Source organism: Oryzias latipes, chromosome 1, assembly GCF_002234675.1.
Source record: "Oryzias latipes chromosome 1, ASM223467v1".
Classification (NCBI taxonomy): Eukaryota; Metazoa; Chordata; class Actinopteri; order Beloniformes; family Adrianichthyidae; genus Oryzias; species Oryzias latipes.
Genome location: NC_019859.2, coordinates 30,201,009 through 30,226,433, shown reverse-complemented (window position 1 = coordinate 30,226,433; position 25,425 = coordinate 30,201,009). Strand labels below are relative to the sequence as shown.

Sequence of the window (25,425 nt, the reverse complement as noted above, 5' to 3'; positions counted from 1 at the left end):
TACTTTATCTGCCTTTTTAATTGATTTTTTTTTACAAAACCAACATTAGGATTTGCCTAAAGTTCTCTTGGAGCAAAACGTTTCACAATTTTTTAAGATTTCTATTGGAGCACTCTCAGATGTGTCGGTTTACATCTGCCACCTATTTTTAGAGGATAGTCCTTCCTCTGTAGTTACCTTGTTCTTCATTGGCAGTGGGACATCTTCATTCTGAACAGATCAGCTCATTTAGTAAATGACACCTTATTCTAACCTGGTTCTTCAACGACCAGCTCTGCTTCTTTTCTTTTTTCTAATCTTGGTCCTTCTTTCATGGACAAACATACTGTAATTAACTAAATGACTTGCAAAGCAAACACAGAGGCCTATAATAGGTAAACACACCAGATTTACATTTGATAACATTTCAGCAGACTGCGTATGTAATGTTAGAACTTCAGTAAACAAAACCTTAATGTCTTAATGAATGGGTGGCCAAATAAAGCAATACGATCCTCATCGTCTGCAGTTCCACCTCACTCTTCTTCCTCTCTGTGTTCAACCGTGTTCAAAGCTTCCCTAAAAATGTAATTCTAGAATCAGTCATAATTGAATTACTTTCAATCAACCTTAACTTCTGAAAATATATTAGTTATACCAGATTTCAAAGCATTTCAGTGAATATATAATATCTTTGCCGCATTTCTACTCTGTGGCTGATGGTTCTTTCTTTCGAGGTATCTTTGGTGCAAGAAACACCTTCGTAGATCCATGCAGAGCAATAATTTCTCTCTCTTGCAGGGGCACTGTTTTTTGCAAACACGGGATTTTGTTCAAAATGCTCGTTTAAGGAGGGAAGAGCTGCTCTGTGGTTGAGAAGCTTGAAGGTAACAAACTTGTCCCCAAATCCTCAAAATCCAGCCGTACTAAAAATCACATCTAAAAAGGAACACTTGCAATTTATACATTTCTACGCTTTTTTTAAATGTGGAGAAAAATGATTTAAATAGAAAGTTCCATTTGTGTGCTATATTACTGATTTTATTTTCTTCTGTGTTTCAAACAAAAAAAACAAAAAATCCCAGGTGAATCCAGATCTACGTCAGACTCGTGGATGGAAAGGTTACATGTTTAATTTATTTGTTTTGTAAAGTGTGTCTGCAGGAATGCAGTGAGTGTGAGGCAGCTCAGGTCAAAGTGGTTCCAGCAAATCCTCTCAGCAGCTCCTTTAATTGGTTCATTAAACGCCTGAGCACAGAGATAACAGAATTTCACTGCAGGAAGTGCCCGAGCGGACTGGCTTGATCAGGACAGGTGGACTTTCCCCTTTATGCTCTTGAGCTTCCTGGAATACGAACTGTTCTTTCTTTAGTGGACCAACACAGAAGGGCTGACTCCCAGGAGCTGCTCCTGCTCACACTGCTTGGTCTGCCTCACCAGAACTGCTTCTTTTTTGGATCAGGTGTGAGGTGAGATAGACTTTATATGAATATGTTCTTTCTTTAGAGAGACATTTCTGTTCTGAGCTTTCTTCTGTTTGCTGCTAAACGGACTCTGTTGGAGAAGCACTCAGCTCAGTCAGATGAGATGGAAACCAACCCTGCCTAGTGAATAAGTGATGAAGATGAGCGAAAGAGATTAAATTACACCTGCTTAACAGCCTAAAACCACTTGGCCTACACATGTGAACCAGACCAGATTAATGGCAGTTAATGTTTTCTGATGATGAACTTTTGGCCTAATGTGCTTTTTTGTATTTTTTTCTTATTTCTTTTCTCACTCTCTGTTTTTGAAGAAGCACTTTGAAGGCAGCTTAAAGAAATAACGTGAAAAAAAGCGAAAAAAGATTATACTGAAGGATCTGATGACGAGCTACAGCAGCAGAGGGGTCTTCAATGCCGCCTATCACGACAGTGAGACGCTGGAAATGGACAAAAGGTTTGTGGTTGTTTTTTTCCAATACATAATTATTGTTATTTGGTGAAAACTGATCACTGGAGAATAGAAGCGGAAATAACATGATAACGTTCAATCAGTTGGGAATTTTAAATGCTGAAATATAGACTTTTATAAGAAGAGACCTGCATTTCAGTTGTGTTTTAGTCCATTTAAAACCATATTCATAATAAAAAACTGAAAGCTGATTGCTCCAGCAGCTACACTCCCAGAGAAGTTAGCTTAGATTACAGTACAAAATAGAAAAAAAAAGGAAAAGAAATCCCAAGAAAAAGAAACAAAAGTGTTCAAAATAAGCATTCAATTAAAAGTTACCAGAATAAACTCAACAGTTTGAATTGTCTTCATTGGGTAAAGGATTTCTTATTGAAGAAAAGTGAAATGAAAAAAAAAATGGTCAGATTGAAATCGACATTTAAAATCCAAATTCTCTGTGGTTGTCTGCAGGTCTTGGAGTAACGCCCCCCACACAAACCCGTATGCCAGAGAGGAGCCCGTCCGGTGGGGAGGGAGGCTTGGGGGGGGAGATGAGGCCGCCTGGGGGGCATCCAGTGGGGGCTTGCAGGAGGAGAGCCACCCAATGGACCACATCCCCACAGGAGCAGGGGCTCCTTCATTCCCACATCATCCCTGTAAGTTTTACTTTCAAGCCTGGACTTTCCTTTCTGTGAAAACCACCACTTTATTTTGAAATCATCTGTTGAATTTCACATCATTTGCTTTGATCTGTCAAAATATTCTTTTGACTATTTATGTTTATTTTTCCCCCACTATGAATCTAAATTAAAAAGACATCCTGATTAAGACTCAATGACAAGATAAACAAACAGTCTTGTTTTCGCATGAAACCTTTCTCTGTGAGATCATTTGTTTTAGATAAATATAGCGAGTTTTTCCACTAGTGCTTTATTATCTGAGTTTGTTTGTCATAAATTTCATTAAAACTCAGAGAGAAACAGATTATTGTGCAGGGTGAAAAATCGCTGTTCTGCCACAGCAATCCAATCCTTTTTTTTAAACTTCCTCCTGGGTTACCATAGAAACAAGGTAACACATTTATTGAAGGCAAGCCGGGCAAAACAACCACCATTCCTGCAAAAACAGGGAAAAATTGTACTTTTGTGTAAATTTGCCTTCCAATGATTCTAGAAAACGGTATTTCCTCAACATTCTTTTAGAAATGATGAGTCGCTGCGCCTTTAAACGTCACGAATATTGCTCCATCTTTACTGCCAAGGGTCTGGCTTTGCAAAAAGTCAAGGGAGTTACAGGCATGTATAGCATTGTGTGTATTTATTTCTCTTCTTTTTTTCTTAATAAAAAAAAATTGGTATTTTCTTACTTTTTTACTACTTTTTTGAAGATGAACACAGCTACAAAAAATGAAAGAGTGCATCCTAAACAAAGCAATGTCCATTACAACTTCTTCTCAGAAAAAAATAGACCAGATGGGATGTAAAAGAGAAATTAAGAGATCCCAAGTTATCAAACAATAAGCAGAGAATAACAAGATTAATTAACAACCAAAAATAATAAACAGAGATATACAAATTTCCCTGTATGGTAAAATGTGCTCTGGAAGTAATTTTGAAGACTTTAGTCAAATTGATAGAGTTTAGTAAAAATAATAAATGAGTAAATAATATATATTTTTCAAACATTTTCTCACTTTACATTTATGTAGCTTAATTAAAATTTAGTTTGAAGAAGTGATTTGTATTTTCATTGTTTCCAATTATTTTTGATTGACATTTACAACACAATTCATTTTGGGTTTATTATTTAAAAAGGTGAAGTACAGATGCAGGCAGGAGAGTCATTCCAAAAGCTACAGTTATTATCAGTATTTGAAAATGTGGCTTAGAACATAGGGGCGATACGGTGTTGGGAAATAGAGCAGCTTTGTAGCAGATAAAAGGCAGGCTCATCAGCTTAAGATAACTCACAACAGATTTTACAAGCGGAGGAATGCACAGTGGGGCAGTTAGCGTCTCGTCTCACAGTGAGAAGGCCGTGGTTCAAATCCCAGCAGGGACCTTTCTGTGTGGAGTTTGCATTTTCTCCCTGTGCCGGAGTGGGTTTTCTCCGGGCACTCTGGCTTCCAAAAACACGCTTCACAGGATGTTTGGTGACTCTGAAGTGTGCATGTGCGAGTGTGTGTGAGAGTGATTGCATGGTCCTGCAGCAGACGGGCAACCTGTTCGGCATGTACCCCGCCTTATTTGCCCAACAGTGGCCGGGACAAGCTCCAGCAACCTTGTGACCCCGAAAGAAAAAAATGCCGAAAGTGACATAGACGTCCACAAAAACATCAGTAACTTGAATAAGCTAAGCGACAGAATGAAGTTATTAATATCTGACTCCAACTCTCTAAGCATCATAAACCTTTTACTAACTGATAAATGATGATGGTTTGGTCAGAAATTATGTTCAAACTGGGAATCAGATGTTATGCCACTAATTTCAATTCAGCACAGTACAACTGAATGAGCTGTTCTACAATACATTTAACCCAGATAAATTCAGTGTTCTTGGCTTAGGTACAGACCTTGCTAATGATTCCTCACAAAATAATCCTTTTCATTTTATCTGACTCGGTTGTTAAATGTATTTGTTTATTTTTCATATTAATTCTTGAAAATACAAATTTCAACTCACTTTTCAACAAACTGTATGTCATGTCTCCTCAATGCCCCCACCCCACCATACTCCAACCAACGCCCAAAAAATCCTTGAGGAAACACTCTGAATATGATTTTATTGCTGTTACCATGTGCAAGACAGTCTCTGTCATACTAAAATGCTTTGGAATCCACATGAAAAAAGCAGGCAATATTCAGTTTTAAACGACCTCAGTTTTGTTTAGATGTTTCGTGACGCCAAATTGATTCTCCTTCTTCATCTTCTTTTTCAGATCACAACAAGTTTCAAGCAGATAATCTGTACAATCAGCCTCCTCAAGCTCGACTTCCTTCTTTGCTATCAGGTAGGAGCTGAACTAACTGAAGGAGTTTTTCTCCACTCCACCACCTATGTGTCCCATTTAATGCTGAGATCTTTTATATTTTTTATTTTTCTAAGCCAAGTGCAGTCTTTGTCTGAGAGCCTGACCTAAAGTCATGCTGGACAATCATTGACAGAGGTTCATGACGGAAAATCACAAATAACAAGGAAGCTGGCAAAGAAAATGAGTGGAAAGACTTAACCAAACCTCAGACTGTGCCAGCTGTAAAGATATGCACACACATGAGCTTTAAATTCCCCACAAGCTGAGTCATACAGCAATATTCATACAACTGTTTATAAACATTTATATATATTTTTTTCTTTAAAAAATCTAAAATAAAACTAAAGTTATATAGGATTTTATTCAGTAGGCTTGTTTTTGAAAAGGATTCAGTTTGACTTAACCCTTTTGCCATCTTGTTGGGTCCATATGACCCCACTCCCAATGTTGGGAGTGGGGTCATATGGACCCCACAAGATAGCATAAGGGTTAAGAATGTTCCAACACTGAAACAGGAACTGTAATATGTAAAATGAATGATGATAAAGCTGATAAATTTTAGGTTTAGAAAAAGCATGCCATGACACATTACACTCTGGCACAGTCTAATAGATTCTTTGGGACCATAACTGCTGTAAAGATAAAATAAAGGTGTGGGATCAAACAGTAACAGCTGTAGTCTTGTTATTTGTTCAGTTTTACTCAATTCTGGGGTGATTCTCTTATTACGATAAGCAAAAGTCTGTACTGAGCTACAATGAAGCAACATAAAAGAACCATTTTGATGTTTCCTCTGTTCTGCAGACAACATGACCGTGAGACTGAGAGGACTAGCAATGAGACGAATGAGCATGTTTCCTCACGCCAGTCCTGCTGATGTGGATGTGACTGAGAACGCCATCAGGGAGGAGATGGAAAACGGTGGGCGGTTCCCCTGAATTCACGCAGCAGAAAGTGTGGTGCGGAGAGAAAATAGTCTAAATGGATTTACACAATACATTTTGTGTGTAATTGTGTGTACTTGCACTTGTGTATTTTCATAAAAACATTCGAATACCAAGCGTATGAATACAAGACACAATTTACGCACCCAAACCCGAAATGACAGCAGCTTAAAGTTGACAATGAATTTGAAAACAGCTGGTACGCATACAAATCTTTAAGTACTACACAGAAATCACCTGACACACACACACAAAAACACATTTACTCACAGATGAGAGTTATAAGTACACAAAGGGTTGTGAGACTCTTCACGTCTTCAGATTTGTGCGAAGACGATGCATTTAAATGTTGCCAGAAAGCTGGGTCTTCAGAGTTTTCTTATCAGCTACTTTGAACTTAGATTGTGAATAATATCTAGTAGAAACTAGACATTTTTTCCCCTTTGTTAAACAGATTTCCTCTGATAATTAAATTTGAAAAACAAGTCGAAATAGGCATTCTTAGGCATTGCCGAGAGGGAGCGGAATGTTCTGGAAAACTGTGATGACTGTTTTAAAAACAGACAATTTTTTGAAATCGTATCAATCTGTTTAAGAAAGTGTTAAACTCACAGTGTAAGTTGATTAGAAATTTCTGATGACCCAGCATTCTATGCACAAATCTAAAAACATAAAAAGAGCCTCACACCGTATTTAAAGATTTCTTCGCGTAGGACCCGTTAGTTAGTTTTAAGCTGCTGTCATTTGAAGTTGTGCTTGCGAAAACTGTATTTTGTATCCGTAGGTTTTTGATATTTGAGTTTAAATACACAATTGCAAGTACACACAGTTACTCCCAAAGTGTATTGTATGAGTCACAAATCAAGTATTATGCAAATCCAAAGTTCCATACAAACAGGCAGACACAAGTTTCAAATGAAAGATTCCACAAACAAATCCAGTGAGACTATTTTCCCTCCATAGTGTGGCTGCCAAAAGGCCTTCCTGATATGAGATATGGGAAAGACAAGAGGCAACACTTGACTTGTCATTTCATTCATGACAGATGAACAAAACCTGGTGAAGGAGCTTGTTGGCATGTCCACTCTAGAACAAACTCGGGCCATCCGGGAGCTCACAATGAGCTTTGAAGAGAAGAAGAACATAAGGTGGGTTGAGTCAGACAAAAGCATGTAGCCTGCTTTCAGCGCTGTTCAAAGCCATCAAGTTAACCATTACACCCTAACAACGACGGCCCCAAGTTATTTATTTATTTATAAGGTAACGCTCAATCGATCATGATAATTAGTCAATAATGAGCATTTAGATATGGCCACACAGCAACCACTATCTTAACTCAACAGTAACTTCTTTTATCAAAACATCTCTGGAGAGCTGAGGTTGGCATGGCAACATTGTGTTTGGAGATAACTGCAGCATGAAGGCTGGATCAGCATCATCAGGTCTTTAAGATTCTTTTTTGATACGAGAAAGATAACACCCTTAAGCTCTAACGTGCACAGATTCTTGAGCTCCTAGATGATCTCAAATCCCTCACATTTGGTAAAACAGCCAAATTTTAAAAAAAAACTGTTCAAAAGTGCTGCTATTTTAATGTGAAGCACTTTGAAGTTTTAGCTTTGGAAACGGGCAGTAGAAATAAAGAACATTGAGTTTTCAGGTTGTTGAGAAAAATAAGCTTGTAGACCATTAGGAATGCCCACTTGAGGACCTCCATGTCCTTACCACAGTCACATTGGATAGAACATCTGTAAAGTAACACACTGGATTCTGCGCAACAAAAAGAGGCCTTTGTTGGCAAACAAAAGGAGAGTTTGAAGTTCAAACATGGGGGAACAAGCACCCGGATTGGTGCAAATTTGAGCTCTAATAAAAGCAAAATGAATACTTTAATCCTGCCTCCCCTTTAGTTGTCATGGACATGAAGCAGTTTACATTAAAAAGAGCTTTGACACTAGATCGTGCACATAGATATTGTGTAAATTCAGACTTTTTTAACATAGGAGTCAATAGTAAATTCGTTCCTTCTGCAACCAACCTCTATTGTTTTTTTGAAGAGCAGCCACATTTACTACTTCCTGGTTTGTACCAAATTTGGGTTAAGTTGGGGGGCTTGGCCTTTACCGAAAGACATTGACCACTTAAGGGAGCACATAACTTCCTTTAATGATCTAATTAAGAGGAAGTTATTTTTTAAATTTCAGATTTCCCAGATTGCTGCAATTTCCCACGCCTTTATGGAGCACCAAGGCTAGGTCAGCGAAAGGTGTTGATTCACTTTTCATCTTTAGTCAGTGATAGCTGGAGATCAGACAAACAAAACAACATCATCTGCAAAGCTTAAAATGGGATCACCCTTGCTGAAACACAGGGAAGTCAGGAACACTGTTTGGCAGAAAAATATCACTTTTTTGTCCTAAACAAGGGAGGTTGAAAAAAAGGATCAACTGTCTACATTCAGGGTGAAGGGTTGTATTGTCACCTAGGATGTTTGAGTGAACTCGCTTGTAATGTTATTGTTGTATTACAAATGAACAGGAATAAAGTGATGGCGTTCAGATCGGTCAAGAAATCCCATGAATTCACATGGTTTGCAGAATTATCCGAAAATGTATCCCTGGTGAGTGTTAACAATGTGTACTTTTATGAGATTATCAATGGTACAAAAGCCCTTGCAGTTGTTCAGAAGTGGTTGTGTCAGTTTTTCAGAAGGTGCAGTTACACTATGCGATCGGCCAGGCAGGCGCTGGAACTGTGGCACGGCATCATGAAGGAGATTGGAGGAAAGTTTGGCACCAGCGTTCTCACCTACTTTTTGTTTCTCAAGTGGCTTCTCCTGTTCAACATTTTCTCCTTCGTGGTCAACTTCAGCTTCATCACCGTCCCTCTGCTCGTTTATGGCCCCAACATCACTTCCAACGTGAGCTTCAGAGGACTGGAGTTACTGACTGGAGCTGTGAGTGGGGCCAGACTTCACCCAAAAGTGTTCATTTTGAATTGTGGTTTATTTGAGTTGAAAAAAATAAAACAATAAAGATCAAGAAATCAGGTTCTGACCCAGAATTTGTGTCCACAGGGTTACTTCACTCACACTGTCATGTACTATGGTGCCTACAGCAACGAAACCCTAAGGCATGGGGTGGAGTACAACCTACAGCTGGCTTACTTCTTCACCATTGTTGTGTACATGGTGCTGTGTGGCATCGCCCTGACATTCAGGTGAGTTTGAGGGCACTGTTAAATCTATGCTGGTTCCATTCCCTCCTCCTGGTCTAGGACTTCCTGTTGAGCATTTATGTTTCCTCCTGCAGTATGGCGAGTTCATTCAAGAAGAACTTTGTTCTGGTAGACCCAGCCTCCACCAGTGCATGGCAGCTTCTGTGCAGCTGGGATTTTAGTCTAACCGGTGAGAAAACGGTGACTCAGCGGAAGAACAACCTCCGAGTCCAACTCAAGGTGGCTGTCATTGCAGATTTTGGCGTTGTAGGATAGCACAACCATTTCAGACGGCTAGCTTTATTCAAACGTGGATTAACTTGTTTGCCATATTTGATTTTGCTCTCATTTTCCAGGAGTCTCTGTCAGAAAAAGCCCAGCAGAAGCTGCTGACACTTCGTGAAAAGCTAAAGCACTCCGGGATTCATTTGGGCTCCTGGCTCGTTTCCACCGCACTGGTTGCTGGTTGTGCTGCCAGCATCTTCTTTCTCTGCCAGTACGAAGAAAAGGTACTCAAGTCAAGGAGAAACTAAATCTCACACAGGGAGAACAATTCCTCTTTGGAATGTTGCCCATAAAGTGAAAAAAGATCTAACTTTGCACAAAGCGTGCACAATAACCTAAACAATAAAAAAGGGGTCATCTCAAAATCGAAACTGCCACAGAGAGAGGAAGAAGGTAAGGAAAAGAGCGCAGTTGGATTGTTGTATTGCAGCAACAATTTACAGAAAGTCAATATAGTGGACCTACTTACATGTAACTGTCAGGAAAAGATTATGGCGTGATTCAAATGCAGGAGATCTCCAGGGAGGCATGACAGGAATGTGTTTGTTCACGTTTAACACACCTTGTTTCTAGAAAACAAGTCTTACTTTTTGTTTCGCAGCAAAATTCTCATCAAGAATGTTGAGCGAGAGGAAAAAATACATTTGGTTTCAGAAAATACATTTTGCTAATGAAGTACTTTTAGTTCTGAAGAGGCCTAGCAAACATCCCAAATACATAAAAACATAGTCTGAACAGAGACCACCTGCCAAAAATGAATCTGTTATCATTGCAAAGTTCACTATTGAAGCTCACAGTGACTCTCAGTCCACTGTCACCACGGCAACAAGGCTTCCTTACAACTATTGGCAAACACAGCTGATAGAGCTGAGACTTTAGTGTTTGATCTAAGGGGCCATCTGAGGGGGGGCCCGTTAGATCCAGGGGCCTGATAGAGCTGATGGCCTTTCAGAGCCGAGGGCCTGTCAGAGCCATTTGTTGTTTTCTTTTCACGACAAGTGTAGATTGTTGAGTAATCTTTCTTGCAGCAGAACAAAAGTATCCATGTCTGTTAGGTTTCAGATCACCATAAAAGTATTTTTACAGAATCATAAAACATTTACAAGGTGATGTAGACAGTCTTTCCCAGCATGCATCAGGAACTGTAGGCTCAGGCTGCAGCTGCACATGATTTACCTGGTTTCATAACTGGTTTTGTCTTTGCTTTCAGTTATTTTCTCAGTGGGGGCCAGGCGCTTCCAGCTTTTCACTGCAGCAGGAGGCGGAGACTCTGCTCGTCCCCTTTGTGGTGTCTCTAATGAACCTGGTGATCCCGCTCTTCTTCTCCCTCTTCAATAAGTTTGAACACTACTCAAACAACCGCAGTCAGATTTACAGCCAAGTGGTCAGGTGAGGGTTTGTTTGTTAGATTAAAATGTTTTAGATCATGAAATAATCAGTATTTGATTTAACACAGACGTGTGAAGGCGTCCAGACTGACCTGGCCCCATAATAAAAAACATAGCTTATGTCTCGCCCTCGAAAACAAACAACAACTTTTACAAAGATGGATGTTCATATTGCGCATATAAAATGAAAGTGTATTGTTGATCACTGCTAGCTTCACAAAGAAAGTGGGTGTTTGTGCTGTCCGGGGGGCGGTGCTGGTGGCACAGACTCTTCCTGGAAGGGGCTGTTCTCAACGAAAGAACAAGCCCGTTTTCGTGGGTTAGGAGGGGCTGGTACTCAATTGAGGTTAGCATGCATGGATCAAAATACCGCTTTGGGGTTGTTTTTCGTGAGGAATGAAAGCTAAAATATACTTGAAAGCTCAAAAATTAATTTGGCATGGTGTAGGTCCTTTAACTGTAATAAGTTTTAGGTGTAGCAAAAGAAAAACTCACAGTTTATTTCAGGATTTCATTCACAATTGCTCAGCTTCATTATTTTCCACCAGGGTCTTTATTTTCTCAGTTCATGTTTATGTAATGTAAACTATTTTTTAAGTAACAAATCAAAAAGACTATTTGTTTATTTTTTACAAATAGCTGTCATATATTACTCTTGTGTTGGGAAGGCACTTTATGCCTAAAAGTAAATAAAAGTTGGTGTAAAATGTATAACTCTTTCTAGTAGATGCCAAGTTTCTTTACATTTTTGCTTCTGCAGGAACGTCTTGCTCAGGATGTCCATTCTGGGAGTTCTGTGCTACCACTGGATGAATGAAGTGTCTCAGAGAGAATCCTTTCTGTGCTGGGAGTCCATGGTGGGCCAAGCTCTCTACCGTCTGGTCATTGTTGATTTTTTATTCCTGATGCTGGGATCTTTCTTCGGGGAGTTTCTCAGGAAGTGAGTTCTGGTTCAGTTTGATCTGTTTTTGCTCTTAAATTGTTCAAACTTAATTTAAGTTGATTTGTTTTAAAGTGTGATCGGAACCAAGCTGCATCGGCGTCTTGGGCCGCCAGAGTTTGATGTTGCCAGGAATGTCCTGGATCTCATCTATGCACAGACACTGGCCTGGTAGACAAAAAGGAACTATGAAGTGCTCTCTTCTTGTCCGGCTGGTGTTATAGTTTTTCAGATCTCTTTTTTTTCCTTACAGGATTGGACTCTACTTTTCTCCTCTTCTACCGAGCATCCAGATTCTCAAGTTCTTCATCTTGTTTTATTTGAAGAAGGTAATGTTAGCAGGAATGCCTGAGGCTGACTGACAGGCACCCAACAAAGCCTCTGCAGTCACAGTGGCCTCATGTTGTATTTTCCTAATAGCTCACATTACTCTGTTTGTGAACATTTTTCAATAATTAATTAAAATCCTTTAATGTGCTTGAGCTCCATTTAGGGGTATGGAAAATCCACACAGTTTGCTTTGTGAGCTTTTGAGGTCGACTATTCTTAGAAAGCGGGAAGACCTGAGTGTGATCCGACATTTGATCTGTATCGGACAAAAGGAGTTTGTTTGCTTTGCAGTGCCAGGATTATGTTTGTGTGTACGGTAAATGTTTCTGTTGGCCCCCCTCCCAGGTCAGCCTGACCCAAAACTGCCAGCCTCCGTGTCGAACCGGCAGGGCAGCACAGATGCAAACCATCTTCATCTTCCTCCTCTTCATCCCCTTTTATGTGGGAGCCATATCGATAGTTGGATACACCGCCTGGAGGTGAGAGGGCGGCGGCAAAAACATTTATATACATTTTGAACGCTCTGCAGCAGAAATGTGAAACTGACATTAAGTGAAAAATAAACTAATGAAGTTTTTGAAAATGAAAATCATGAATTTCTTGAATTCAGTTCTTTTATCTGAAATAATGTTTAAACCAACGTCCATTTAAATGTTAGCACATTACTAAATACTTCAGAGCTCCCAAACCTAATCACAAACATAAAAACAGGCTTTGACCTCATGAATTTGAAAACTAAACAGAAATATGAATGTTTCTGCTGTTATTTCATCCCGTCCTGCTCTGTAGTCTGAACCCCTCCCAGAACTGCGGCCCTTTCCGGGGCCTAGATAGATCCTTCAGTGTGGTTGAACTCTGGATGGCCGGTCTGCAGACCCTCCCAGGTTCTGGCTGGGCCGTGTGGATCTTCGAAAACATCATCAAAAGTGAAATCTTCTACTTTCTCATCACTCTCATCATCCTGTAAGTTTTCTGTCTTTGTGCTTCACTAACATCCAGATGTCAGCAACGGTTTGAGCTTTCTTGTTTGCCTTTATCTCCATGTGAAACACGGTGCTCTTTCTGTTCAGGGCGATCACATACGTCTTCTATCAACTTATTCAAGGCCGCAAGATGCTGATTGACCTCCTGAAGCAGAGGATTGTCAATGTGAGCATTTCAATATCTTTCTTTTGTAGCGTTAGATGGACTTTTTAATTCCTTTGTTCCTTCTTTATTTTCTAACTCTTCTCTGCAGGAAGGAAAAGATAAGTCCTTCTTGTTAGACAAACTCCAGAACCTGCAGAAGTCTCGGCCAAAGAAAGACACAAAGCATGGCAGGGTTTGTTATCAAACTTTTTCACTCTAGGTTTGTTGCAAAACCTTGTTTTTTTGGCAATTTTCTGTCTGTATTGTAGAGCTCACATCCACCTTCCTTGGATGGCTCCTCTGGAAGTCATTCCAACGCCTTGCATCAGGCTCTTCTAGCTCGTCAGCAGGCTGAGCAAGAGGAGGCTAGACACAGCGATGGAGTGTCTGTTCCCGCCGACATTTCCACCTCCAGCGCGCTGATGCAAGCCATGCTGGCCCGCCAGAGGGCTGAAAGAGAAAGCGAGGACTTCCATCGGAGGCTGGAGGACCCCCCTACATCCCTCAGTGCGCTCTCACTAGCTATGGAAGCCCGGCAGAGAGCAGAAGGTGAAATGGTGCATGATAACTACAGGGAGGAAAGTGTCTCTACCGCTGTATCGCAGGCCATGCAGGCAAGACTGAGAGCAGAGGAGGAGCCGACAGTGTCGAACGCCATGATGCAGGTCATGCAGGCGAGGCAGCAGGCAGAGCAGGAGGCCGGGATGCAGTGGACTGATGTTCAGCTTCAGAATCCGGCTGAGCCAGGCTCAGGCGCCTTCATTCAGGCCACACAGGCAAGACTGAGAGCAGAGGAGGAACCGCCTGCGTCGAGCATCATGATGCAGGTCATGCAGGCGAGGCAGCAGGCAGAGCAGGAGGCTGGGATGCAGTGGGCCCATGTTCAAACACAGAACCCAGCTGGGCCTGGCTCCAGCCCCCTAATTCAGGCCATGCTGGCCCGACAACAAGCCCAGAACGAGTATGATGATGGTTACTGAGAAGTCGGGGGGCTTCCACACTCCACCAGCTGAGTAACACAAAGTCTACCAAGACCAAAGACGCTGAAACAATAAGACAGCAGCACAGCCTGAGAGGGCAGGTCCATCTCACTTGATTTAAAAAAAATATATAAAACTGTCACAAAACGAGCAGATGGCTGGTTCCAATTGCAGCATGTTTATTAGCACAGCTAAAAGTCTACAAACAAAACAGGGCCAGGAACTCAGAAGATTGTGTCTGGATATAACGCTCAGTAATGCAGGCAGAGTGGCACAAACAATACTTCACACTTATGGAGGCTCAGTGCAGTGCTTAAGTGTACTGTGAGTGATTGGGAGACGAGAGACAGGTGAGCGGCATCCAGAAACTGCACTCTGGGGTTGCTGGGAGATGTAGTGCAGTTAGTACTCTGGTGACCAGAGAGGGAGACGAAGCTCTGACTGCTGACAGTAACTATACTTTAGGGAAAGTGTTCTTGTTATTTTTTTACTAAGAAGTAATTTTAATTTTATTCTAGTGCCATTTTTCTAAAAACAAATGTAAAAAATTATTGTAAATATTATATTGGTTTAAATGTTAATATCTATATTTTTAGACAAATCCTCAAACACTGTAGATGATGAACTAAAAACCTTTTTAAAAGTTTTACCCTCGGAGTAACTGTGCTTTTTGTTTTCATGTAGAGAAGTGAAGTTTAAACTAGTTTCATATTTATTGGAAAACTCTCCTGAACAGATATTAAAAAAAGTTTGACAAGATAATGCTGTTTCATGCATATCATGTGTCCTAACCAATAAAAAAGTTTTTTTTTCTATGACGCTTCTATAAGATCTTTTTAATAGATTTTTTAATGTTAATCAATTTAATGAACAGTTTAAAAAACTCACAAACTAAGACAAAGTTAGCACTCTGACAGCTTTGATTGATCATGCCAGAAAACTGACAGACATGTTCAACAATAAGGGAAGAAATATGAAAATAAATATTTTAAGGTCATCTGGAAACTGAGAAATTAAATGTAAATGTTTAAACCTGTTTGACAAAAGATAAAAAAGTTTGATTTTTAATGTGAGTAATTCCAGTTATGCAGGGAGTTGGTGAGCTGTGTGGATGGGTATCCACTGCACTGTTCCTTCCCCCTGTGGTTCACACTGGTCCCTCTAAAATGTGTTTATGAATAACACTAAATACCGCTCATCCTGGACTGGGTCATGGCGCCAGCAGTCTAAGCAAAGATGCCCAGACTTCCCTCTTCGCCACTTCCTCCAGCTCCCCGAGGGGGCGGGGGGCAAGGCCAGCCGGGAGACAGAATCTCGGAGCAAGGAGGCAACCAGATGCCACCTCAACTCCTCTCGATGTGGAGGAGAATCGGTTCTACTCCGAGCTGTCTGTGGATGACCGAGCTTCTCCCCCTGTCTCTAAGGAAGCGCCCAGCCACCCTACGGAGGAAGCTCATTCCAGCCGCTTGCGTTTAGGACTTAATTCTTTGGGTCATGACCCAGACCTCATGACCACAGGCCAGTATTTGAACGAAGAATTGACAGCTTTGCTTTCTGGCTCAGCTCTCTCTTCACCACAACGGACTGATAAAATGACTGCTTAACCTCAGATGCTGCTCTCACGCTCCACCACAGTAAAAAAAAAGATTAAAAATACAAGGCTGGTTTGATGGCTCAGGAAGAAGGAGAAATTTGAACAGTGGTTCTTCCTGGCAAGTTTCCAAACAGGAAATGCTCATTCAGATCAAAACTTCTGAAAGTTGATAAGCCCTTTGGATTTCAATTTGGTTGATGAACTGATAGCACTGTGGAAACATGATACAAAGTTCTTGTCTTCAAGTTGACATTTCAGTGCAGGGGTTCTTTTACACTTAAGTATTAGTACAGAACAATGATATGAGGCACAGGAACAGGAAATTAAACAAAATAATGGATTGAATTTTTCTGTGCTTTTCCAGGCACTCAAAGCGCTTACAGTGTCTATCCATTATTCATCCACTCCTTATACTTGGTGATGGTAACCACTGATGTAGCCACCAGTGGCGGCTACTGGTCTGTCAGAGAGGGGAAGCTCAGTTTTGGCCTACATTATAAAATTGTCCTTTTATTTAAAAGTAAATTCTGCCCTACTAACGTTATATGAATGAATGAATGAAGGAAGAAATGAATGAACGATCTAAAAAAAATGTATTAAACTCTGTAAAACTGAAACAAGGAATGTGGTGTATTATTGTGTGAAATGTATGATGAAATTCAAGCAATTTCGCCAAGCAAATATCAAACAAATAGGTTACAGCAGTTTTTATTTTGACTGAACTTTAGAAATCCGCGATGGGACTGAGCGCGAATAGCTTCAGTGATTCCTTATAGTACAGAATTGCTGTCAGTCAAAAGGAGATGCAGTCTTTCGACACAGACCCTCCAATCATCACGCAGAAGCTCGGAGTCCGGGCCAGCCCACTCCCCATTCACCCCCAGAGACACTGAGCGTCCGTGGGCGGGACATAATCGCAGCGTTTATCCATTGACCGTCTAGTTTCGAAGCGCCAAAAAAAACTGTTCAAAGCAGCCCCATTGAAGTTAATGGATGCTGGGCTTCAATAGGGAAATGCACTGTGACGCTGCGGGAATGTATGAGAAGGAAATCGAGTCAGCCGACCTGCTTTATGTAACTGATTCTGAACGAACTCGTCTTTGAGATGAACTTTTTCTAACGCATTTTTAGTCAATAAAAAGTTAATACAATAGTACATATTTGACCATTAATTTTGTGACATTATAAGGGAAGCCGAGCTTCCCTTGCAGTCGTAACCCTTGTGCTATCCTAGGCACTTTGACATTGGGAGTTGGGTCATCTAGACCCACTAGACAGTGCTCTGAACCTTTTTTCTTCAATGATTTGTGATCTTCACTGGTGTCCATGGATTACATGAAATCTCTCCACCTTTATCCACCTTTGTCATGGTAGGGAGAACAGGTCAATGGAAGGGTGGGGTCATCTAAGATAGCACATGGGTTAAAGAAATCGCCACTGGTAGCCACAGCTGCCTTTGGGCAGACTGACAGGGGTGTGGCTGCCAGTTCGTGCCTACGGCCCCTCTGAGATGCATGTTGAAGAAGACATTGTCTGAAGAGAGAACTGAACAGGAAGAAACAAAAGCACAAATAAGTAACCCAACTGTTCCCGCTTTTTCTTTTTTCATTGGAAGCTTTTTGATCTCAACCCTAACAAACAGATCTAACTGTTATTGGTTCAAAGAGACAAAGTGAATCTTGGTGAGATTCTTTGTAGTTTGATTCCAGACAGACCAAAGTGAAAGAGAATCAGAAAAAATATTGAAAGTGCAGAGGAGCTCTAGAAAATAAACAATATGCAAATGATGGAAAGAGATGCGACACAGTTTTACTTTTGGACTTTGGTCCGTCTTCCTGCTTATTGTTTGGATTAGCAAATGCTGGCCCCAAAGGAGTGTAAACAAAAATCTGCTAGCGATTGAGGATTTATAGTAAATTTGGCAGCTGAATGCATTCTGTGATGGGGGGCATGGCATAGAGGAGATTGATTGACAATGGTCAACAGCCAGTCAAGACACTAAACACAATGTGCTGTAAAAGAAAGAGCATGCAAAATTGTGCAAAAAACAATCTGCGAAACAGAAACACTCTGAAAGGTGAACCTCAATATAGTAACATGGGACCATTGTACAACTTCCTTTGATTGCCTGTACCAAACATGTTTACCGAGACTGAAAGCAACTGAAAGACGCCCATTTTGTTGATCAAAGATTTCCTTTAATTCGACAATGTCATGACTTTTACAAAAGGATTTGCTGTGTGTCCATCTGTTTGGTGGATCTGGACTGGTTAGCATCCATGCTGTTTTAAGGCAGTGTTGAAATGTGTTGGATGGAGCCAAACGCACAGTCTCAGGTTCACACTCAACGGCTGACTGTCCATAGTCCACAGTCCACTGTTGAAGATCCAGTCTATAGTCAAAAATCCACAGTTCACAATCCACAGTCTACAGTCCACAGTTCACAATCTATAGCCCACAGTCTACAGTCCAGGCTATAAATGTTTGCCTTGTTTCCACTCGCAGAAATCCAGCCGCTGCTTTTCGGTTTACTCAGCATTGCTCCTCTCCCAAAGATGCTGAAAAATCAGCAAAGTCTAAGGAATCCGCAGGGAGTGGCGGTCTCCTGCCACTTTTTAGGGACTGGCTGGAGTAAACGTCCAGAGATTTAGAGATAGAATGCAACGAGTGATCACGGAAATATCCATAAGCCTCCCGCGCCTGTTCCTCCCGGAGGGACTGCTCGAACGTCTTACGTTTGTGCCGGAACTCAATGACGGTCTTCGTGTAAGTGTTAAGGGTGGTGACCGATGCGCCCATGCAGCAGGTGAAAGAGGCCCAAGCCACACTGAGGAAACACGTGGGGGGAGGGGGGGTTATGTGGTAACAGAAATACAATCAGTTTGAATTTGAAGGAAGGATTACTGCAAATCAGACTGAGTGCATTACAAACCATTATTCTGAGGATGTTTCACACATTTATTCCAATAAAACCTCACGAAATGCTCATCCCCTGAAATGAATTTCATCATACTCTGTGCGTTAAATAGGAGTGAAATGTTATCCTCTTATGCAATCTCAATCATGTCTACATTTTGCGCTATAAGCATCACAGTCTAATCCTGCAACGACACGAGAGCTTTTGGCCTTTTTCATCCCTGGTAGAGAGGCTGAGGTGAGATCACAGTCTTGACATGCAGCGGGATTTCTTCATTAAGCTTTCCAGTGTGTCAGAATGTTTGGAAACATCTTTTTTACTGTTTGATTTAAGTAAAACGGTCATTCTTCTATGGTTCTGTGAGCCTTACCAGAAAGACCAGCCATAGTCCCAGTTGTAGGGCCTCCAGTCAGGTGGTCCAAGACTGACAGTGACCTGGAAGACCTGTGTGTACATCACATGAGCAACCATGCCCAGAAGACCTGAAATCAAACAAATGACATATATGGAAGACTAAAAACTTAAATGAAATAACCACAGACAGGCGTCAATGTTGTGCAGGACATTGTTGCTGGGGACAAAATGAAAGTACCTGAGAGGACAGTGAAGACGGCAGCAAAGGCATTCAGCTTGAGTCCGTCAATGACATTGCTGGAGTGGATCAACTCTATACACATGAGGCTGAAGCCCACCACCAGCAGAATGATGTACAACAACTCAGATACCAGAGAGAGCCACAGCATCCCTGGGAGAAGAACAAAGATCAACAAGGTTTAGAGTTTGTGCAAGCGAAGTCAGTGCTGCTCGGAGAGACGCAGATGCTTCTGCAAGCTCTGAGTCCTGGATGGAGGCTCACCCAGCTGTTTTACCTTCATGACTGGAAGCAGAAGCTGGGATTGTTTTACTCTACAGTGTTACCTCATTTATCGTGGGGAAGACGTTCCATAAATGTCATGTGATAAGTGAAATCCACGAAGTAGGATATACTTTAAGGCTGTAAAATCCGTCGCTCCACACTTTATTCACTTTTCTCAAAGAAGACAGTTCCACAGTTTTCTCTACTATTTGAACTCTCAAAGTTCAAACAAAGTCCAGTATTATAGAATGAAAACAAAGATCTGATCACGATCAAAGACTTATCTAAGTCTGGCAAGCTGAGTGCATTCTGTAAAGGGGACACGGCATGGAGGTGATGGATTGACAAGATCCACAGCCAATCAGGACACAGAACACAGGCTACGTCCGAATTCCTTCATTGCTCACTACATAGTGCACTTTATACCGCGCTGGCCATTTTATAGTGCTGTCCAAAGTCGAGTCCCCTAGAAATTTCCCTGAAGTCTCTGCAAACATTGGGAAATATAGACCACAATGCCTTGCATGTGAACAATAAAAAAAAAAGTGTTTTTATGTATTTTTTTAATAAACCACCAACATTTTTATCTTCAGAACACAGTGGATTCATAAATAGTAATTGTAAAATTACTTCATGAAATTGGTGACGTCATGTTTCCCGTTTTTCCTAACGGGAAACATGTGTCTGAATTGCTTTTAAAATCCAGGGCACTAAATATTCCCACACTATATAGTTTTTTAGCAGTTAGGGATTAGAGTGGGAATTCGGACATAGCCAGAGTGTTGTGGATGGAAACAACAAAAGGCATGTAAACTGCACCTAAAATAAAACTGTGAAACAGCGAGACCACGAAAGGTGATTTAGCGAGGGAACACTGTAATTCTGTTCTTGAAGTCCCACTTCAATCATATTTTGAGCTGTCGTAAAAGCATTCACAGTGGTCTTTAGTTATAATTATTCCATATTTAACCAAAATAAAAAAAAACTTGTGTTGTTTTCTAGGGACACAGTTTCTGCATAGCGAAAGCAGAAAGTAAGCCTCCGCTGATTTCCCATCATCTTTGCTTACACTCTCTCCCGTTAGCTTACAGCCCCTTACCACCCCAGGCTAACGTTAGCGGAGAAACAAAAATGGCGAGCGATATCAGAGCTATTCAGGCGTACAGTTTTGATCAAGATTCCAGCTCAGACGAGGAAAACAAAGACGTACAGAGATCTATTTGTCTGCATCAGAATGGAGCAGAGCAGGAAGACTTGGGTCCGCCCATTTCAGTCGCTGCTTCTCAAAATAGAGCTTTTACAAACGGCCTTTTTTCATCCGTTTTGATCCATCTCAATTTGAATAAATAAAAATACTCAGAAATGCAATTTTAATGTTAAGATTCTCCATCATGAGAAAAAGGCTACAAGAACATGTTAAAATCACCAAAACATGATTTTCATTGGAGTGGGTCTTAGAATTCTCAGTTTGACAGCGCCTCTCCTTTTTCCAGGTGATTCTGTCTTATCTATATTGCCTATCTGCCTTCATCCAGTTGAGACGTCAATCATCGTCAAAATAAAGCCTTCTAAACATAACGAAAGTAACTCTCCTCATTTGCACTGGAGCCGACTTAGCGCTGTTGCTCGGTTTGATTGTATTGAAGGTGTTTCCATTGGTGTGTCTCACATAATTTCATTGCACTGGCATCTGTGGTTATAATTTGTGCTAAAATGACTTCATTAACCAAGGCCAGCAGCTTTTAGATTTCCTAGAACTGGTGTATCAGACATCAGAGGGACTTTGCCCTGACCTTATCACACTACTACATGAACTTTGAAAAATATCAAATTACATTGAGGTTTATTTGTAAACTGGGTCATCCTTGAATTCATTCAACCAAAATATTTGAAAATTGTTTTTTCATTTTTGCACAAAATTTTTTATCTGGCAGAGTGCAGCAAGTCTGGGTTGGCCAAACAGCTTTAACTAAGGGGTGTTTTGGAAAAGAATGGAATGGTCCCAAAAAGAGGAAATTACCTTGTTACAATAACTCTATTAAAAACAACAGATAGTAGGGAAAACAGAAAAATGAAACAAAAATATTTATTATCCAGTGTCTTTCAGGTGTTGTAGAGTCTAATAGCAATTGCAAAAGCACTCCTTCCTGCAGCAAAGTGTTAAAGTCTGACTGAACGAGCTCATCAGAGCGCCCATGGTCTCATGCTTTGCTCTTCTTGAGAGGGCAGACAAAGTTTATCATCTAAAAGTTGGACTGATTTAGGGATGGGGGGCAAACTTTCCAATTCATCTTTCCATAGTTGAAATGCCTAATCTTTGGCATTGTGGGGCAGGAAGTGTAGAAGCAGGATCACAGCCGAGAAAAACTGTCAGCAAGAAGACTGAGAAGAAAAGCTGCCTTGATCTGTGTTCGTGGCAGATTTCTCATTCAACTGACACTTCAACATGTGAGGTCCTGACCATTTCAGGGCATCCAGACAGTAAATTCAGAGCACACATTTCTTTTAACTTCTTCAAGGCAAGCATGCCTGAGCAAGTTTGGAGGTTGAGAGGACGAATGGAAAAACTGGTTCTCCTAATCCTAATTTTGACGCTTAAAATGCCTTTTATCCGTTTACATTACAGCAAATGGTGTTAGTTAGTGTGGACGAGGGTTCGATACCAGTGAATAGAAAGTAGACAGCACTGCTGCTGCATGCGAGGCGTGCGGCACTCACCTTTCTCTGATGGAGGCGCCAAATCGATGAAACTTCTGCATCTCTCACCTGACAGAAGGACAGAGAAAAACGGCTGTCATTGCAGCGGGGTAAAAACAGTATTGGGATTACCAAAGAAAACTGGAGCACATCAATGCTCTCTCTGCTCAGCAGATGCCACACAGGCTCTATAATCCATCTGCCGTTGATTGGCAGTTCTGTGAAGGTGGTCTCACAGAGGAAGTGTGACCTGTCATTCAGCGCCACCAGCCTGTGTTTGGTAAGACTGATGCAACAAAAGCAGGCAAGTGAGATGCTCTGCTGACACTGTTTGTCTGTTCAAGCCGCCTGCTTTCCTGCTCTAATCGGCCGAGCGTCACATGGCAAGGATTTGTTTTAAGAGGCGTTTGTTAATCAGGTGGAAGAAGGGTGGCAGCTGTTTTGAGGAAAAACTCATCAAGTTATGTAATCCTCATTCACTCAAGCTGCTCAGTCCCCACCCCCCACTCCAACATGGCAGTGACACTTCATGGGGAAGCATGTGCTGACAGGTCTGCAACGAGGATATAGAAGCATGATGAAGAGGAAATTAACAGAATGACCCAGACCAAACCAACAATGCTTCCTACGGCTTGTAAGAATATAATTATGTTTGCGACAGTTCATTTTGGAGTTATTTTTTTGTAATAAGTTGCGACGGGTAAAAAGCAAAAAAGATCTGAAGTAAGGAGAATAGTACAAGAGTATAGACAAAAACATTATCAAAGCAAGAGAAAATGAGCAAATGCAACAATAAATACTCTACTAATGAGTAAAAGTTTGAACTTTTTTGTCAAGAACGTATAGAAACTGACAAAAAATGTGAACAAAGGGAAATATCTAAGAAAAATCTGGAATAAAAATAAATTTCCTTTTTTTTCGGATTCTGCGCACGCAGTTTCACAATTACAATGAGGCGTGTTGTGCAGGCAGACAATGAATGTGTAATAAAGTATGGTAAAGGTAATAAAATGACCTAAAAGAGCAGTTAAGTCATGCCATAAAATGCCACTCGCGCACACATACACACAAACCTGCGCTTACTTTCATCGTGGATGTTTTCCTCACAGGAGATCCAGATGCCGGTGTGGAACTGGCGGAACAAGAAACGGTCGTCCCCGGTCTCCCAGCTGTAGACCACCTTATTGGGGTCGGTCTCGTTCACCCCGTAATCGATGCACTGGTGCGTGCGCAGCTTGCTGCACTTTGGTTTGGGGACCCGCTGGGTGCCCACGCACCAGTACGTGGAGACGAACGCGGTGATGGCGAAGAATAGCGCTAAGAAGTTCAGGCTGAGGGACAGGAGCGTCCTGGATCTCATTGTCTTGGAGAGGGGTGCCGTGGCGCGCACCGGACCGAACAGTTCATGGGGGCCGACTGGAAATGACGCACGAGCCCAAGTGTCGGTCCACAGTCAGCAGCTGATGCAGAAGGCCCACTAGGACCCTACCAAGCTCCAGCGACTCTACAGGACTCCCGCATGACGCTCCGACACATGCCCGTGCGCAGTCACACGCGCGGGCCCACGAGCGTCCAGCCTGCCGGACGTCACGTTGTCAAGAGGATTTGACTGCAGCTTGAATTGATGTGGGATTTTCAGATGATGCTTCTTCTCTGACACCCCCACCCTAACCCCCCGCGCGCAGCACGCCTCCCTCTGTGTGTGACAGTCAGCAAGAGGCCGTGCGTAAAGATGATCCAAAGAAACGGTCAGCTTCACATAACAGCGTGCGCTGGAAGGAACTGGCTGGCTAAGTAAACAAGTTCACAGTTTAGATAAAACTCCTTCCCTCATTGTTTTTTTTTTATATTGTAGCGACCTGGGGGTTAGCCCCGCCTTCAGCCCCTAAGGCTCATGGGAAGTGGGGAGCTTAGGTGAAACCTTGAGTCAGAGGGCTGGAAGCTGAAGTCACCCTCCATGCTGTTTGGGCTGTATGTGTACTTTGAATTAACGGGCTAAATGCTCAAAAAGGAACATTGCCTTTCTTCCTGTTTATTTCTGCCTGAGACTGTCCGGGGTCGTGCGGTGTATGGGACACGGACAGCTCTCCAATGAAGCCATCTAAATAGCAGTCTGGCTTTTGCTTCCCCACTAAACTGACGGTCCGGCCGGATTGTTACATTGGTGTCAGAAGTGGGATCCTTAGCCACTGCTACTCCACAGAGAGCCACACCATGGAGAGCTACGCCGCGGGGACTGACGCCATTCTGGAGGCAGTTCGGGAGAAGGGAGGAGAAAGGGCGACATCAACTCCCTGATGGATCGAGCACCCACCGTCATCTGCAGCCTGGCCTTGCCTGACGCCAGCGCTAGACCATCTGTACCAGACTGTGATGACGGTGCGCAGCCCAGCTGAACCTTCACGACGCAATGGCTCAACAACGCTGGAACCACACCTGGCTCAGGTCAACCTGGCGACTGGCCATGAGGGCTAGACGCCGAAGGGGACTTCTCACACACCCAGGCCTGGCGTTAGAGGGCGCTACACTGCTGGACCTCCCACCTGCGGAGCTGCGAGACCTGTCAGCGCGGACAGCAGAGCTTCGCTTTGGGGAGGAGGGTTTGACGAAGCAGACCCTACAGCAGCCGTAGTGATGAAGACGATCGCCCGGGATGCCTGGGGACCTTCTGCTGCTGGTGTGCAGCTCTTCACTTGGAGAGAGTCTACTCCCCCATGGTGACGTGCACCCTGATGGTGGTGCTCCCACAGAGGCGGGGACTGGTTCTCCTGGCTGGGCACATGCTGGCATGGAACTGTGTCAGTTGCAGATGTGCTAACCCAGCCAGTTAAGAGGAGGACTGTACACGGTGGCGGTCGAAACCCATGATTGTGTGAAGGAGTCTCCAGCCAGTGTGTTCCTGTGTTTTGCTAATTGTGTTGTGTTGTTCAGTTCTGCAGTTATGTGAGGGTTGTGGGGACACTAACCCTCTTAGGTGGGGGCAGTGTAGCGACCTGGGGGTTAGCCCCGCCTTCAGCCCCTAAGGCTCATGGGAAGTGGGGAGCTTAGGTGAAACCTTGAGTCAGAGGGCTGGAAGCTGAAGTCACCCTCCATGCTGTTTGGGCTGTATGTGTACTTTGAATTAACGGGCTAAATGCTCAAAAGGGAACATTGCCTTTCTTCCTGTTTATTTCTGCCTGAGACTGTCCGGGGTCGTGCGGTGTATGGG

At 42.3% G+C, this 25,425-nt stretch overlaps 2 protein-coding genes across 3 annotated transcripts; one reads left to right on the top strand and one right to left on the bottom strand.

Annotated features, from left to right (window-relative positions):
- The first annotated feature begins 960 nt into the window (after positions 1–960).
- On the top strand, positions 961–14,971 carry tmc5 (transmembrane channel like 5). 2 transcript variants are annotated; one of them, XM_011479693.3, is made up of 20 exons: positions 1,147–1,448; positions 1,775–1,917; positions 2,383–2,567; positions 4,850–4,921; positions 5,747–5,863; positions 6,932–7,034; positions 8,425–8,506; positions 8,588–8,842; positions 8,963–9,105; positions 9,198–9,342; positions 9,459–9,611; positions 10,598–10,776; positions 11,536–11,715; positions 11,791–11,886; positions 11,969–12,044; positions 12,391–12,524; positions 12,835–13,008; positions 13,116–13,194; positions 13,283–13,366; positions 13,443–14,971. In XM_011479693.3, the coding sequence occupies exons 2-20, from the start codon at positions 1,844–1,846 to the stop codon at positions 14,151–14,153; spliced, it is 3,042 nt and encodes a 1,013-aa protein (XP_011477995.1). In that variant the 5' UTR covers positions 1,147–1,448; positions 1,775–1,843; the 3' UTR covers positions 14,154–14,971. The 2 variants fall into 2 exon arrangements, with proteins under 2 accessions (XP_020561290.1, XP_011477995.1); XM_020705631.2 differs by lacking the exon at positions 9,198–9,342 and having other exon boundaries at positions 961–1,448; positions 8,596–8,842.
- A 2,952-nt stretch (positions 14,972–17,923) lies between these two features.
- On the bottom strand, positions 17,924–24,353 carry LOC101156799 (germ cell-specific gene 1-like protein). Its single transcript, XM_004066250.4, has 5 exons — positions 23,301–24,353; positions 22,239–22,286; positions 19,257–19,409; positions 19,035–19,146; positions 17,924–18,574 (listed from the first exon to the last, which is right to left on the bottom strand). The coding sequence occupies exons 1-5, from the start codon at positions 23,575–23,577 to the stop codon at positions 18,280–18,282; spliced, it is 885 nt and encodes a 294-aa protein (XP_004066298.1). The 5' UTR covers positions 23,578–24,353; the 3' UTR covers positions 17,924–18,279.
- Positions 24,354–25,425: the final 1,072 nt, after the last annotated feature.

Excerpts from the sequence above, each read along its gene's own strand:
- tmc5 (XM_011479693.3), top strand. The coding sequence starts at position 1,844 with ATGACGAGCTACAGCAGCAGAGGGGTCTTCAATGCCGCCTATCACGAC. Across the intron at positions 8,843-8,962 it reads TGGAGTTACTGACTGGAGCT|GGTTACTTCACTCACACTGT; the intron begins GTGAGTGGGGCC and ends TTGTGTCCACAG. Across the intron at positions 13,009-13,115 it reads CTCATCACTCTCATCATCCT|GGCGATCACATACGTCTTCT; the intron begins GTAAGTTTTCTG and ends CTTTCTGTTCAG.
- LOC101156799 (XM_004066250.4), bottom strand. The coding sequence starts at position 23,577 with ATGAGATCCAGGACGCTCCTGTCCCTCAGCCTGAACTTCTTAGCGCTA. Across the intron at positions 19,410-22,238 it reads GGCGCCTCCATCAGAGAAAG|GGATGCTGTGGCTCTCTCTG; the intron begins GTGAGTGCCGCA and ends TTCTTCTCCCAG. Across the intron at positions 19,147-19,256 it reads CGTCTTCACTGTCCTCTCAG|GTCTTCTGGGCATGGTTGCT; the intron begins GTACTTTCATTT and ends GTTTGATTTCAG.